Source organism: Mus caroli, chromosome 6 (genome assembly GCF_900094665.2).
Source record: "Mus caroli chromosome 6, CAROLI_EIJ_v1.1, whole genome shotgun sequence".
NCBI lineage: Eukaryota > Metazoa > Chordata > Mammalia > Rodentia > Muridae > Mus > Mus caroli.
The window spans coordinates 133901417-133918282 of record NC_034575.1 but is presented as its reverse complement, the minus strand read 5'-3'; the positions used below and the strand labels follow the sequence as shown (position 1 = coordinate 133918282).

General features: G+C 43.5%; 1 protein-coding gene across 5 annotated transcripts in view; it reads left to right on the top strand.

The window, feature by feature from the left end:
• Grin2b (glutamate ionotropic receptor NMDA type subunit 2B) overlaps positions 1-16866 on the top strand; it is a 450218-nt gene that overhangs the window by 251290 nt on the left and 182062 nt on the right. For all 5 annotated transcript variants that reach the window (XM_021164703.2, XM_021164705.2, XM_029478515.1 and 2 more), the window contains one exon: positions 4464-5062. In XM_021164703.2, coding sequence (XP_021020362.1) covers positions 4464-5062 — 599 coding nt within the window. The remainder of the gene's footprint in view (positions 1-4463; positions 5063-16866) is intronic.

Genomic DNA, 16866 nt, shown 5'->3' with positions numbered 1-16866 from the left:
TTTCTACTGTATAAATGACCATAATTTATGAATGTAAGTAAAACATTAAAATATTTCCTTTTTATTTTTATTTATGAGTTTGTGTGTGTGTGTGTGTGTGTGTGTGTGTGTGTGTGTATGTATACATCCACATGGGTGTGAATGTTTGTACATGGGTACATAAAGTCCAGAGCTCCATATTTGGTGTCTTCCTCCATCATAGTTCACCTTGTCTTTTGAGAAAGGGTCTTTTGTTGTACATGATGCTTAAAAATTGGCAGAAATGGCTGACCAGTGAACTTCAGGGACCTGCTTGTCTCTTATATCACTGAGCTAGGGTTACAGCCAGATACAAACATGCTCAGCATTTCTTTTTCAAAGTATGGATGCTGGAGATCCAAACGCAGGTTCCCATGATGCTAAGGTAGTCACTTTACCAACTGAGCCATCTTCCCAGCCCTTCTGTTCATACCTTTAAGACACCCTTCTCCATGTTTATAATGGAGGGAAAGTGGAGTCAGGATCCACAGAAAGCAGGCTGAGTGTGAAGGCAGGGGGAAGCTTGAGGGAGGAGGGAACTGACATCAACACTAAGAAAGGTACAGGCAGTGGAAACTAGACTGAGCAGACGAGGAGGTACGGGCAATGCAGTTGTAACAGCACTCTACTAACCTTGTAGGGAATTCAGAAGCTAGACAGACCCTTCAGAGCTGCCTAGCTTTAGAGCAAACAGAGGAGGACTTTATAACACCTTGACAGCCAATCATGCTGGGGGAGTTCTGTATCGAAAAGACATATTCTTAGATGAATGGCTTGTTTCATCTGGTGTATGTGTGTGTGTGTGTGTGTGTGTGTGTGTTTTTGGGGCAGGGAACTGAGATAACGTCTGTTACCAGGGGCACTGTGGTCACTGGGATAGTTATTTCTTTAATTCGGAAGTCGATCAGTAGGGGATCTGGATGATGAAAAACATCTTGTGCTCCTAATTCTTTAGGCAACTGTTTTCTGTGACAGATAATGGAATGGAAAAAATCTTTTTTTTTTTAAATTTTTTTTCTTATTAGCAAATAAACACCACAACCATCAATGTAATAGAAGTACAGCATAAAGGTTGTAGACTGATGGGGCCTAATGTACAATTCTACCTCCCCTGTGCTAATTGCTCATCTCAGTTAAGGCAGCCTTTTATGCAGGAAGATTTTCAAGATGCTCTTAAGGCAAGTTGAAGTGCATTCATGCAATAAATTTGGCTGGGAATTTTCGCTGGAGGGAGGTGGCTTCTCCAAGGACCCCTGAGTGTCAACATTTTATAATAGCATTAGAAGATAAAATTGTTCACGGGGAATCACAGTGAACTGCAAACAGAATTATGTCTCTGTCCTTCATCTTGATCACTAGTGGGTGATCATAGCGCATGCTGGGTGCCTGGAAAGATAGATGTGTGGCCACCAGGGCTTTCCACTCCGTGCACATATGAAGATTATGCTTGTGATTTGTGGCAGAGACCGTAATTTGCAAAACCTGTCACCATTTGCAACTTAGAGTTAGCTCAAAGCTTTGTTGGGAAAAAAAGAGCTATTCTATTCCTAACCACTGTACACCAGACTGTTGCATCAACTAAATAAACAGCACTATACCCCTCATTATACAGGAAGCCTTTGCCCAAGCCATAACTGTCTCTTGATTTCTACTTGGCTTCAGCAGACTTGGTTTGGTGGCAAATAAAATGGCTGTAGAAGGCATACTCATTGAATTGAGGCCTGGCAATACAAAATGGGTAAGGTAGCATGCTGAGGGCTGTATAGAAGAGGGGTTGTATATGATCAGGACATTCAAAGGTGTGCTCAGAATGTCTCATGCTCATTGTAGATTAGTTTTCTTTGCAGAAGAGCTGCCCAGTGTCTTTATGAGTTCATTTGTAACTGTTGGGGAGGCATTAGGAGAAGGCAAAAAGGAGAGGGGGTCAAGATGCTGTTTAGCAGATTTTTTTCATTCTTTAAGTTCAATCGCATTAACATTGACCATCTGAGACAGAAAACCATGAGTTTTTCTCAAAGCTGATTCTTGCTGTGCATTTGAGCCAATTATGGCCTCACCATATGTGGGGCTTCGTGTGCACTCAAGAGTCTCCTTGTGATTAAATTCTGTTCACCCATCACAGAACAGGTTGATTTATTTCATTTGCAATTGAGATTTCCTTCTCCCTAAGTCCTGTACACCTTAAAGTATATTGAAAGCATTTTCACTTTGTGTAACCATTGGGCTTATGGAAACTCACAGGATCAGATTTCCCATGTGAGAATCTCCAAGACCATGTTTACAAGAAAATCAAGCAGATATCTCCTTCAGCAGCGTCTAGTCAAGATGAGTTGTTCTGTCAACGGGCTTTCTTTTCTATCTTTTTTCCCTTGTGGTTCTCTGCAGGTCCCTGACAAGCGTTGGAATAATTAAGCTCCATTGTCTCAGATACCCACTTGTCTTAGTCATTTGAAGCTGCTATAAAAAAAATGTCATAAAAGAGACCGCTTATCAACAACACAAGTTTAGTTCTCATAGTTCTGAAGGCTGACGAGTCAAAGATCATTGGTGCTAGCAGGTTTGGCGTCTAGTGAAGACTCCCTCTTCAGTTTGTAGAGGCAGATATTCTGTGTGTCCACTCAAGGTGGAAGGGTCAAGGCAGCTCTCTGGAGTCTCCTTTAAAAGGACATTAATCCATTTCTGAGCTTTTCCCCTTTAAGACCTATCATCCCTCAAAAGACAACACATCTTACTACCTTCACGCTGGTGGTTATTAACAGGAAGAGACAGTACTCAGTCCACAGCACCGCCGTAACCTTCAATGGAAGACTGGCTACTTTAGCTTGAAGAATACTCCTTGTATCATAAAGGAAATCTAGGAGGAAGGTCTAGCCAAAGTTCAGAACAGGCACACATACTCCCTTTAACTATTCTAATCTGAAGTAATTCCCATTCCCCTTCCTATCTATTGTTGCTGCTTCATCTTCCCTATGTTTTTGACTTTTGTAGTCTTTTGGGGCTCATCTCTGTTAAGCTCAGTTGAGACAAGCATGAAAAGCAACATGGCTCCATTAGCAGAAAGATTCACCACCCAGTAGATTAAACATATCTTCTACTCTGGGTAGGCTGGGGTCAATGTCACCAGTCCAAGCATGAGAAGAATCACATGTTACTCTGGAAAGCCAAGAGGATGTCAGCTCTCACTGCCCAGCTAGGGTCTTGAGATACAAGTAGGATATTTCCCAGTCTGTATTTTTTTTCAATAGCTGGCATTCAAGAAATACTTGGCTGTTTCTTGGCTATTTATTCCTGGGTTAAGAAATCTCTATATAATTTTGCTTAGAGGTCCAATTTCTTGGTCTCTTGTAACTATACTTTAAAGCCTGGGTTTTGGGGGTTGGAGGAAGAAATGTTCCTTGAAGAGGGATACAATTGTGTTAGCCTAAACTATTTCAAAATGGACAGAGGCTCTCAGATGTAAGGTGAGAACATAGATTAAGAGAAGTGACACCATTACCAGGAACAAATCAGGAGGAAATGGATGGAGAGAGGCTGAGGCTGAGAGGGTATTCATTTTGTGGTTTCAGATTCTTGTAGCTATGTGGTAGAGCCAAAATACAGGTTTTGACTTCTCAAAGCAGCAGGTAAAATGGAGCTTAAAATGAGAGAAATTTCAAATGGCTTCTCCCTCAAAAGGAAAGGGAGAAAAACATGTTCAGAATTATCTGTGTGTGTGTATACATGTGTGTGAGCACATGTGCACGTATGTGCCTATGTGTTACACAGATCATTCTAAGACCCATGACACGCTATGGGTTAGAAAGCAAGCCCTCTTCTGTTGGTTTCTCTAAAATCAAGCACAGCCACATATACACAGTCTAGCTACAAGTACTTTAATGTGTGGCTTAGAGGTGTGGTTTGAGCTCACTCTAAGTTGTAGATCTTATTATCAGAACAACCACTAGAGAATAAGCTAAGTTAAAAGAGAGTGCAAGTAACATTTCTGCTATTCAGAAGCCCAAAGCAGGAGGATTCCAAGCAAAGGTCTCCTGAGACTACAGAGTGACTAGAGTGAGCTTAAGTCCAGCCTGGGAAGCCTAGCGAGACCCTACATCATTTTTTAATGGACAGTGGGGGGGGGGGGGAGGCAGTAAGTATATAGACTCAGTGGTAAAGCATCGCATATGAGACCTTGACTTCATTCTCCAGTACTATGTGGGCAATGTTACTAACAGGTATATGCTATCATTGGTTTCCATAGCTAAGCATCAGGTACATCGTGGATGAATATCCTTACACCAAAATTCAAAAACATTTTTTTCTACTGAAAATTTTGAAAATAAAATATCTATGAGGAAAAAAAATGAGCATGAACTTTTGCATCCACTTGATTCACAATCCCTGTGGCTATCTGTTTGATTTTTTTTTCCATTTCTCCCCTTTCTCTTGTATTTTGACTACTCTAGGATGAGTCCTCCATGTTCTTCCAGTTTGGCCCATCCATTGAACAGCAAGCTTCTGTCATGCTCAACATCATGGAAGAATATGACTGGTACATCTTCTCCATCGTCACCACCTACTTCCCCGGCTACCAGGACTTCGTGAACAAGATCCGCAGCACTATTGAGAACAGCTTTGTGGGCTGGGAGCTCGAGGAAGTCCTCTTGCTAGACATGTCTCTAGACGATGGCGACTCTAAGATTCAGAATCAGCTGAAGAAGCTGCAAAGCCCCATCATTCTCCTCTATTGCACAAAGGAAGAAGCCACCTACATCTTCGAAGTAGCTAACTCAGTTGGGCTGACTGGCTACGGCTACACATGGATCGTGCCGAGTCTGGTGGCGGGGGATACGGACACGGTGCCTTCAGAGTTCCCCACGGGGCTCATCTCTGTGTCATATGACGAATGGGACTATGGCCTTCCTGCCAGAGTGAGAGACGGGATTGCCATCATCACCACTGCTGCCTCGGACATGCTGTCTGAACACAGTTTCATCCCTGAGCCCAAGAGCAGTTGCTACAACACCCACGAGAAGAGGATCTACCAGTCTAACATGCTGAATAGGTGAGTGTGAGCACGTGGTGGGGGCCAGGAGAGAGAGCCTCGAAGGCGGGGTTTGGAAGTGGACCAAAGACAAGAGCAGGGATTGGTCGTTCAGAATGGCAGCGGTGTTTGGTCGTGGTGGTGGTGGTAGGGAGCATGTAGTTAAACATTGCTCTTTTGTGTTCTTATTCTAAAAATTAGCAAATGAATTGGTATACTTGCCTAGCACACACAAAGCCCTGGGTTCTATCCCCACACTTGGTGTGGTGGTACACATCTGCAATCCCAGTTCATGAGACGGCATGAGGATCAGAAGTTCATGTTGTCGTTTGCATGCAACTAAGGCAGCCGGGGGTATGTAAAACCCTATATCTTTCATCCCGGTGTATATACACACATGCATACACACATGCACAGATACAAACTCATATATACACATGCTCACATGTGAACATATACAAACTCATATATATACATGCATAAACGTGTATACATATATACATACTCTCTCTCTCTCTCTCTCACACACACAGAGGAAACCAGGCCTCATTTATTGAGTACCAACTATGTGCTAAATGTTGCTGTAAGAGTTTTCATATTTTACCTCTATCTCCCAATCCCATCAGTCAGGTTTTTAAAAAATCATATCCATTTTAAAATATATGAGAATAAGGCTTATAGACACAGCTTGTCTTCAATCAAACTGTGAGCAGGTCAACTTGGGACCAAGCCCAGGTCTGATCCCTGAGTATTTGATCACCATAGTTAGTAGGCTTTGACAAAAGGGACAAGAGGAGTCAACTTCCTTTGGAAAGTTGCTGTATTGGGAGGAAATGGAGAACAGCCTCCATTAGCTTGTGAAGAAACAGACATGGCCTCCTTATCTTTGCTCCTCATCTGTCTGTCTTCATGAGTCAGCATGCTTAGGAGATGTTCCTTATGCCCCAATACAGGGGAATGCCAGGGCCAAAAGAATGGGAATGGGTGGGTAGGGAAGTGGGTGGAGGTATGGGGGACTTTTGGGATAGCATTGGAAATGTAATTGAGGAAAATACGTAATAAAAAATATTTAAAAAAATAATAAAAAATAGAAGCTATGATAGGAGATGTTCCTTTTAGTCTAGTTCGTAGCAAGGCCAAGACTGTTTCAATCCCCATCCCCTTTCTTTGCTCTGAGAAAACACTAGAAGGGAACAACTTAAAAGGAGGGACGACGACATCCTGGCCCGTGATTTTCAAGGCATCAGTTCATGATTGACAGGCTTGTGGCTTCTGCCCGTGAAGAGGGAGGAGGACACCAGGGTGGGGAGTATGTGGTGAGGAAGGCAGTTTACCTCACAGGATGCATAAAACAGAGAGAAACAGAGAGATACCAGGTACATCCTTCAAAAAGTTGCCCTCAGTCACCTAATTCCACCTTCCAAAGCTCTTCCCACATCCTAAAATAGTTCCATCAACTGGGTACCAGGCATTGATAATGTGAGCCCCAGGGAGGATGCTTCACATCCAGAACTTCACCTGTGGAATGCTGTGATGCTGTGCTCCTAACCTCGACTCATTTGAGGCAACCATGACTGGTCCACGCCCTTCTGGAAGTTGACTGACAGCATGAGGGGCTCTTATACCACTCCTTTGTGATTTTTTGTGTTTTTGTAAAGTCATCCTGTATGTAGGCTGTACAGATCCAAACAAAACAGAACACTAAGAAGAAAATTAAGCTAACCTGAATTATGTATGATTCAACTAACCATATATAATTAAGTTAGTTAGGAACCACCCTCGATATCTTGCTATACATTTGTATCTATATGGGTTTAAGTATACACTTTTACACATGTGGAACTATGGCCTGCTGTTCAATAGATGACTTTCTTTTGTACAGCAGCATACTTTGAACACATCCATGCAAAGATTTATTTTGAGCTATTTAAATAGGACATAAAGAATGTTCTCCAGAAATCCTGAATCCTCGAGTACCCACCATCTAGCTCCCGAAAGGCTAGAGTGTAGTCTGAGAAACTTAAAACACCTTTGGTCAAGGTTCACATGAGTTAGCTCTGTTTAATCTCTGGAGGGAGGTTGATCTATCGTCTCTAAGCAAAGTTCTTAATCTAGAGTTAAAATGAAAAACAGCTTTATTGGCTGTTTAATTCTGAACTAATGGTCACTGACTCAATATCTGCATATTCTCTGAGTTTACATCTCTGATCACACCCTAGCCCCGGGTTCCTTTTTTGCCCGGGGTTCCTTTTTTTTATTTTTACTAAGAATTGAACCTAGGGGCCTGTGTGTGTGTGTGTGTGTGTGTGTGTGTGTGTAAGTTCTGTGCTAACCACAGAGCTATAGCCTTGGCTCTCTCTCTCTCTCTCTCTCTCTCTCTCTCTCTCTCTCTCTCTCTCTCTCTCACACACACACACACACACTTTTTTTTTAAATTTTGATTCAGGATCTGACTAAATTGCCTATACTGGCTTTGAATTCTCTCTGCAGCCTAGACAGCCTTGAACTTGTAATTGTCCCATACCAGCCTCCTGGGTAGCTGGGATTACAGGCCTGTTCTACCAGGTCTGGCTCCCAGCTTGTGTTTTAAACCGGAAAAGACATCTCTTTTGATACCACAGGCACTGGGAAGCCATGTCTCCAAATCTGAACTGACAACTTTCCCATTCCCAGATTCCTAACCAAATTTATTCTGTCTGAGATGCATCCTATTAGAGGATTAATGAAATTAAACTTCCCAAGATCTCCTCAGGTCTTTGTGTCCCTGATAGCTCACAGCCAGTGGGCTGTTCTTCATGGGTTCAAGTCTTTCCAGAATGCCTTGGCTGTGTGGTCCTCTTTCCCACTGCACACACCCCGCCCCCCCATCTTCTTCCCTACACTGCTGCTGCAGGCCTCTTCACTGCTCTCCCTGGAGCCGGCTCTGCTTCTTTGCAACCCATGCTGCAAACAGAGTGATCTACAATCAAACACGATTTCATCGCCTGCCTCTTTAATGCTTTCTAGTAGCTTTTTTATTGCCGCTCTAATAAGGAAGAGTCTCCTTAATATGGTTTATAAAGTTTTACACAGCATGGGCTCTGCCTGTCTCTGCAAAACCATCTCATGCCTGCTCTCCCTCCAACATGACCTTCCCAAAGCGCTGAACACACTTTACTTGTTTTTTGTTTTTTGCTTTTTTTTTTTTTTTTAATACACTAGGGGCTGCCAGGCAGTGATGGTGAATACCTTTAATCTCAGCACTTGGGAGGAAAAGGCAGGCAGGTTTCTGAGCCTGAAGCCAACCTGGTCTACAGAGGGAGTTCCAGGACAACCAGGGCTACACAGAGAAACCCTGTCTTGGAAAAAAAAAACAAACAAACAAAAAATCAACATAAAATACACTAGGGTCGCTCTCGCTTGCAACTCCCTTTCTGTCACTGTGTCTCATTATGCGCCCCAGGCTGGAATTTGTAGCATAGTCCAGGGCTGATGATTTAAACTCCTGATGACCCAGCCCCTGTGCTAGGATTACAGGTATACATCACCACATCCAGCTATGTGTATGTGGTGCTGGGGATCAAGTCCAGGGCTTCAATCATGCTAAGCGAGCACACTGCCCCAAAGCTACATCTCTAGCCCTCCATGCACTTGCATGCCCCTTGCCACCAACAAACACAAGCAGATACTCCTTTGCTTACCCTGTGCTAGTCATTGCTAGGCCTCCGTTTGTCTTAACTGGCACCCTGAAGTTAGTTACTTGTAAGCCTTGGACTGGCATCCCCCAATTACAAGAGTTCACTAAATCTAATGCTTTCCTAATTAAGGTGCCTTCCAAAAATGCTCCGTGACAGCAAGCAGCAGCTTTCTGTCCTTTCCCGTCTCTCTGTCCTTATTCTAGCACAGTGTGTGACACGGGGAAGGATTCGAGCGAGGTCCTCCAGGACTCAGTGCTCGTCCACACTGCAGAGGAGGGCAGCCTGTCTTGCTGTTCTCTCTGAGGTGGGAAAACCTTCCTGTTGAGTCGGTTCCGCAGACCCAGGCACTTTTCTGTTATTTTTAGTGCTCAATTCAAATCTTATTCATGTCAGCTTCCCAAGTATTTGTTGATTAAAACCAAAGCCAAAGGCCAAGGACTACTGAGACCAAAACATCTGTCAAACAGCACAAATCAAGGGAAGGGAACAGAACACTAAGCCTCTAAACGCGGTTCAAGCTTGCCCGATCGCCCGCTTTTCTCTTAAACCTTCCCCTAGGGTAAACGGCAACCTTCAGGTATATTATTTCTGGCTTAGCTTATCTTCCACCAGAGTGTAAATGTCACCTCTAGAACCAGGGCCCCTCTCCACACATCCCCGAGACCACCATTAGTTTAACCTTTGCTCAGCATCTCTTGGGTTTGAGAGGCCCTGTGAGGTCCACGAAGAGGTTGCTCTCCCCATCTCTCCTTTACCCTCTTTCCTTATATTTAAGTCACGAGGAGCACATGTCACCCTACAGGAGTGTTAACTCTGAGCTAAGAGTGACCTGTACGAGGTCAAATTTGGCAACACAGTGGCCTTCAGATCAGCCTGTACACAGTATATGAAGACCCTGTGTTAAAAAAAAAAGCCACCCACCCTCAGAAGAAAATCAACACATTGAGCCACAGATGTTCCCTTCCATTGTCTTGGGTGTAGCTGACCGGAAGCATCAGGGCAGGGGCTGCAATGTGCAGATTGTTCACACAGTTGCAGGCTCCAGGTGGGGAGAGAGAGCAGGTCCTGCAGGCTCCACCATCACTGGATTGCTCCAGCGTGTTGCTCCATCAGTAGCTTCTGCATGTTCTCCCTGTCTCTCTACCTGGTGAATATGCTCTCTCACCTCAGCTCCTGTTATCCCTCCCGTAAGTAGCTACCTGACTGCTAGGCACCAGTTCCTGGTCTCTGCTCCTCTCTATTGTTGCATCTTTTCCTCCTCTCCATCCTCTCCCCTTTCCCTCTCATGTCAAGCACAGCTTTAGGGACTCTGGCTCCAATCTGCAGCCTCTGATGGGGTTATTTTAGTAGATTATTTTAAGTGAGCTCAGAAAGGCTTGTGTTATCTAGCTGGGACTTATAAAGTGGTCTCCCCAGGCCTGAGGTACTGTCACCAGGCATGGACTTCTGGAGACCTCCCTGGGACTCAATTAGGCACTCTTTGTCTTGGCAATTCTCACTCTCTGAAATAAGACTTGCCCCTCGCCAGAGCTCTGGTCTCATTAGGGTCACTCTTTTAAATAACAACCCAAGCAGCTGCACTATTTAGCCACAGCAGGAAATCTTTGCAAATAAAATAGCTGCAAAGGGTTGGCTGTTTTATGACAAAGAAGGTCCCTTTGGCAGGCTGTTCCTTTCCTCGACCACAGCCCAGAGAGGTAGGCTCCTCTGGAGAATTCCAAGAGTGGCCCAGACACTAGAGGACATTAGGAATGGGGAGCAGGAAGGAGGCTTCTCTTACCCCCAAGTTCTGTCCTCCCAGAAATATTGAGAGGGGACTGAGCACTTATTTACATCCACTGAATCATGCCTTTCTTCTCATGTGTGTCAAGTTCCTTCAGGAACCAGGATAAGAGATTATACGAAGAACCAGGGAGATGGCTCATTCAGTAAGGTGCAAATTTGCATCCCTAACACGCATGAGGAAGGCCAGACATGATGATATGTGCCTATAATCCTAACTCTGGGAAGGCAGCTGCAAGAGAACCCCTATGGTTTATGGGCCAGTCAGTCATGTCAAGTCACTGAGACCCAGATCCAGTACGAGACCCTATCATAAAACAAAACAAAACAAAACAAAACAAAACAAAACAAAACAAAACAAAACAAAACGAAACAAACAAGCAAAGGACTTAGTGGATGACAGAGGAAGACAACTGATGTTGACCTTTCAGCTCTACACATGAATATAAGTATGTACATACATACCTGTACATACAAGCACATATGCATGGACATGTGCACACACACACATACCACACCACACACATACACATGGGGAAGGGGGTTGGAGGAAGATTGATGGGCTTGAATCTCAAAGACAGATACGTACTTATGAGTACTTGTTTAGCAACCCAAGGATGTTTTAAAAATGACCCTCCGAGAGGACCCTTGCATAATTTCAGATCATTATCATATAAATGGTTTATATCAAGTATCAGTTTAAACCTTAAAGCTTGACTAGCTGGAGATCTGGTGATTATGTCTGGAGAGACTCTAGGTTGATTGGAGAGCTTCACTCTCCCTCTCCCCTCTCCCCTCTCCCCTCTCCCCTCTCCCCATGTTCTCTCCTCTCTCCTCACTTCTTTTCTCCATCTGTCTACCATCTACTTGCCTAACATACAGACCAAATGCACTGGTTCATGTATTTAATTCCAGAAGTCAGGAGTGTAAAAGAGGAGGATTATTTGTCGACAACCAAGTCTTGTCTAGGGAGACCCTGTCTCAAAGACTACAAATGACACAAACAAAGAATCAAAACAGAGCTCAGTCAGTGAACTCTGACCCCTGCATAAACAAGGAACATAAGTCTTGGTGTGAGTCCATCTCCCCTACTGCACAGGGTGTCCATCTGCAGAAATAATATTTGTTATTCATAGGAAATTCAAGTTTAACGAGGCTCCTGTTTTTTACTTGCTAATCTAGGAGCTCTAATTTGTACATTAATAAGAACTAATTTACTTTGGAACCGTGTCACATCCATTTATGCCTTATTAATAAATACAGTACAATGCCCTGCCACAATGCAGGGCATGCTGAGAGGGATTGATTCCAACTGGGAACTTCATTTGATGGAAAGAGCTGGAGAATTTCTTGTGACTAGTGAAGGCTCCTCTACTGAGAAACATCTACCAATCTTTTGATAGCATATTATCTGAAATATTTTGAAGATATGACTAGCTCCATTGTCACATAGCTAGAGAAGGAGATTAAGGTACTAGTGAGCACAGGTCCACATTTCTTCCTTTACCCTTCCCAGGGAGAACTCATGGCTATTTTCTTTCTCAATATGTGGGCTAATACTCTGGTGGGTCCTTTCTGTCATTCGGGTGATGGCGCATCTGCCATGTACTTCTGGGTTCTTTTAAAATCCCCAAAACCTAGTGCTTCTGCTCTCTCTGCTCAGCAGCGGATGGGACTTGGAGGAAGAGCAGATGCTGCTTGAGAAAGATGGATCTTAATATAGCCGTCCTCTTATGAGTCTTGCCTAACGATCTCCCCCTGCCGCCCCCCCCCCAGTGTCTTCCATGCTGGTTTTATTCCATTCTGGTTTTGCACTCTCCCTACATTATTCCTTCCGAGTGAATGATTTCATCTCAGAAGGATCAGACCCTTCCCAGCCTGGCTGTGGAGGAACAGAGATATGAAGAAAGGGGCAGTGTTAGATCCTTAGTAACTCAACTGTGATGAATATAATCTTCCTGCTACCTTGAGGCCTGTTCCTGGGTTTTGGAACCACTGCATCAGCTGGCTGCTCTCATGGGATGCCCACTTGACTATCTTGGCCTGGAAAATGCTGGGAGCTTAAGAAATAAACAAAGAATTAAAAGCATTAGATTTAGATCGTATGAACAAGAGCTGAGTGGTCGTTTCCATCTGCTTTGCTATTAAATGTCCACTAAGCACCAAGCGTAGGCAGATTTGCAGCAAGGCAGACATGTGTATTCAGTTTATATACCTCCATCCAGTCTACTTGTTTACCAGGTGAAAGGTTACGTGAACATGTATTTTGTAAGTTAAGGACCTGCTGTAGTCGTCCTTACCTTGTCAGACAAAGCCACTAAAGGATCTATAGAAAGCTCTTTCATATGAACTGTTTTGAAAAGCAAGAGCCACCTGTGTCTACTGGAAAATAGACTCTATCCACTCAGTGATTTTAAGAGGGCATGGAAACTGGAAACAGGACTGAAGGATATACTAACTGTACTAAAATATGTATTCAATGAGAATTTTGCAAGCATAACAAAGCAGACATGAACAATAATAAGATTTGAGGGTTGTTTAAATTGTTATTTGCTCTGGTCTACTTTCTCTAATATTACATATACTAATTCCAGTCAGCTGATTCTTGTAAAAAAAAACCAAAAAACAATTAATCATGAGATTGTATGTATGTCTACATGTGGGTATATGCATGAGTGCAGTGCCCGAGGAAGCCAGAAGGGGGCATCAGATCCCTAGGCGCTGGAGTTCCAGAAAGTTGTGAGCCAGCCGACATGGATGCTAGGAACAGATTGCTCTGAACCACTGAGCAGTCTCTCCAACCCCACGTGATTGGGTTTTTCTCCATAGGTATTCACTAATGCTCAATGTTGAGCATTAGTAATGTTGAGACCCTTACATAATTATTTCTTTGATCATTATTTTATTCTGTGTCTGATTTGCAAGATTTAAAATTTACCCATGGCATAGGTGGAATTTTTTTTCTCTTCCTCCTCCATTTCTTGCTTCCTTCTGTCCTTTCTCTTTCTTTAAAAAGTGACATATAAGAGGATTAGAATGAAGAGGAAGGTAAGACAGACATTGCATGCCTGTAGGAAGGTACAGTGGCACCCTGTCTATGGGAAAGAACACAATCCTCTTGGAGAGAAAAAGCAGAGACAGAGGAGGATTAAGCAGATCTCACTTGGCAGAAGAGATTCCATCTCTGAAATCATGGGCTTGGAACCAGTGAGATAGGTTAAAAAGGAAGGTATCCTGTACACATAGAAACACAGTAGTCACCAGCCAGGCAATAGGAGGAATCACATTATCCAACATTTGCAAAAGTTCTGATGCAAATGTTCTCAAGAGACATCCACTGGTCACCATGTTTAAAGCTGTAACCTGTCCTTCTCACCCTTCCAACCATCCCTGTCCCTTTCTATTGCTCTACTTCCCTCTATGACACACAACAAACAGCTAACTACAGTTCGTCTTTACAGGTTTTCCTAACTTTCTCCTCCCAGTCCATTTCGATCTCCAAATGTTTTATCATTAATTAATGCTTATATTCCTAGAATAGATGATAAGCAGATAGTTGGTGAATGTACGTTAGGTAAGAGCATGAGAAAAAAAGATAGTAAACAACTTAGAGAGAGAGAGAGAAAGAGAACACACACAGAGAAACAGAGGGACAGAAAGGGAGAAGGAGAGGCAGAGGGGGGAGGGAGAGGGGAGTGACAGGGAGAGGAAGATGGAGAGGATGAAGGAGGAGAGAGGGAGAGAAAGAGAGAAGGGATGGAGGGAGGGATGCGAAGAAGAATCTTGTGAATCTGAGAATAGATTCGCAGAGGCTACTTATCTGTTAGAAGCTGGCAGGCCCGAAACCCAGGGGCCCTGATGGCTGGGGCAGTGTTAACCAGGGAGCCCAGGGCTGGCTGTTAACTTTTGCCCTGACCTGACTGCATCCATAAAACTCTTGCCTCTCCTTTGCTTCTTAACCCAGACGAAGGCACAGATTCACATTTAATGAGAGCTGAAGTTGGCATTATTTAGAGGTTGAGTGGGAGTTGTTTTTCTGTCTGCACTCTCTTCCCACCGGAGGATAAAGGATGGGGGTTTCCAGGAAGCTAGACGACTGCCATTTATGATTATAGACATTATCTGGAAATCTTAGTAAGGGCTTGGACCCCAGCTGGTCATGGTTATCTGGGCAGACCTTGGTGTCTTGAGAGCAGTGATAAGCATATGGCCTTTGCAGTCATATAAGATCTTGTGTTTTAGATAAACAGTGGTTTCAGACTTCCTCTCTGATGATACAGACAGTGGGGCATAGGTGGTCACATCCTAGAGACAGTTCACTAGTACATGAGATGCCCAATATGGATTTGGAAAAAGTGGGCATTCAGCATGGCTGCTAAGGTGTCTGAAGTGGCACTGTAGATAGTCCTTGGGGAGAAACCAAGGAAGGAGTAGGTTGGAGGTACCAGCTACACACAAGAAACCTTTCTTGGGCTTTCAAGGTTTTTCCAGTGGCATACTATCTTGTGGCAGTGTCTGGAGTGATGAGCATACCCAGACTGGCACCTGTCCCCAAGCTGGGCAGGCTGGTCACACATGGAGGAACTGCTGCTGACAGATTAGAGCTCCCTGCTGCTGAAGTCTGTTCCTTCTTGTCCAGCTTCCAGTGTCAGCAGCCGGCCAGGGGCTGCCCACAGATCTCTCACTGCTCTGCTCTGGCTGCATCTCCCCATTCATTATTGTTTCATGCCCACCCCCTCTCCTCCTTATCCCCTCCCGTCTCTTTTTTTTTTTTTTTCTTTCCAGGATAGTGTTGTGTTCATTGATTTTTGACTGGCCTTCTCTTTTCAGCTGGTTTTCATTGAAGAGCTTTGACGGTTTTCTGTATCCACCAGTAACCTTATGTACAGTTCTTGCATGCACTTACCTGGAGTCATTTATTGAATATTGCATATGTAATGAGAGCCTGTGTGTGCATGTGTCCAATAAAGTTGAGCATCATCAAGAGAGGTGGATAAAATAGGTAGAATTATTTACCTAGTTCTTCCTATTGCTAAGTCTGTATTGACTATGGGATAGAAAGCCTTTAAAATATAATTCACTCTCACCCCAGTGAATCTTTGGTGATTTCTAGTTTTTAAGTGTTGATGGGGATAAGAATGGCAGTTGGGAAAACGAAGGCTTTTGTGTTTGGTCAAAAAAAGAAGAGACTTGGGTTGGGGATACACAGATCAGTAGTAGAACATTTGCCTAGTACACACAAGGACCTAAGTTCAGTATCATTAGAAGAAAAATGGAGAGAAGAAAGGAGGCTTAGCAGTCAAATGGCGTTATACATTTTTGACAAGGCATAAATGTCTTATTTTACTTAAGTCACATTCTCCCTGGAAAAAAAAAAACAATAAAATAGCCACAGAAGTCATGCTGTGCCAGTAACATGTTCATTTTGCATGGAGTGGACATCTTTATGACAAGAGATTACAAGTAGAAGGTCCATGAGGTTGTATGTCAGGAGACACTGGTCATCATCTGACCCATGTCACAAAACTGATGGTCAAAAACTGCAAGTTGTTCCTTATCGTGCCTAGGAATTATGAGAAGAGAAGTGAGCATTTTCATGCGGGCAATTGACATGTGTATCACCTCATGTAACCATGGCAACAAGCCTGGTGCGTATGGGCAATGGCCATCAACAGGGAGAAGTCAGCTGCTTCCTTTTCTTTTATCCAGGCACTCCCAACATAGTTCTCCCTCTGCCTCCCTCCCTCTCTCTCTCTCTCTCTCTCTCTCTCTCTCTCTCTCTCTCTCTCTCTCTCTTCTTCTCTTTGAACAAAAGTCTGCCAGGTACTTAGCTTAAACAAACATAGCACAATAGAAGGCTATCAGAACATACTTAATTATTATGTAGATTGAATAGTGGGACACATTTCTACTTATTATTGTCTATATAGAGAAAAAAATAAAATAGTGTGTGTATGTTGTAGATGAGTGTGCTGTAGACTCTTAGTTAAAATACTGACTCCACAGGCTGCACAGGACCATCATCTGCGTTCCTCTGGCACCATATATCACATGTCTTCACATATAGACCTGCTTTTTTTATTTGGCAGCAATGGGGTCACATAGTCAACAACCTCTTCTGTTGCATAGCCAATGAGGAAAGAAAACAAGCACCCTGAACTAACGCCACTGAAACCAAGTTTATAGGGATTGTTTTAACTCAGAGTCAACCTAGTCAAGTTTTCTGTGTTTCAAAGGAAACTGTGAACAGTATCTGTAACCTAATTTAACAAAATCGTGACCGCATTCAGGAGCTGCACAGGAGCTATGTGACTCCCTGGACCCACTCCTGCTAGTTCCCTTCTGGGTGTGGCCTACATCACTCTG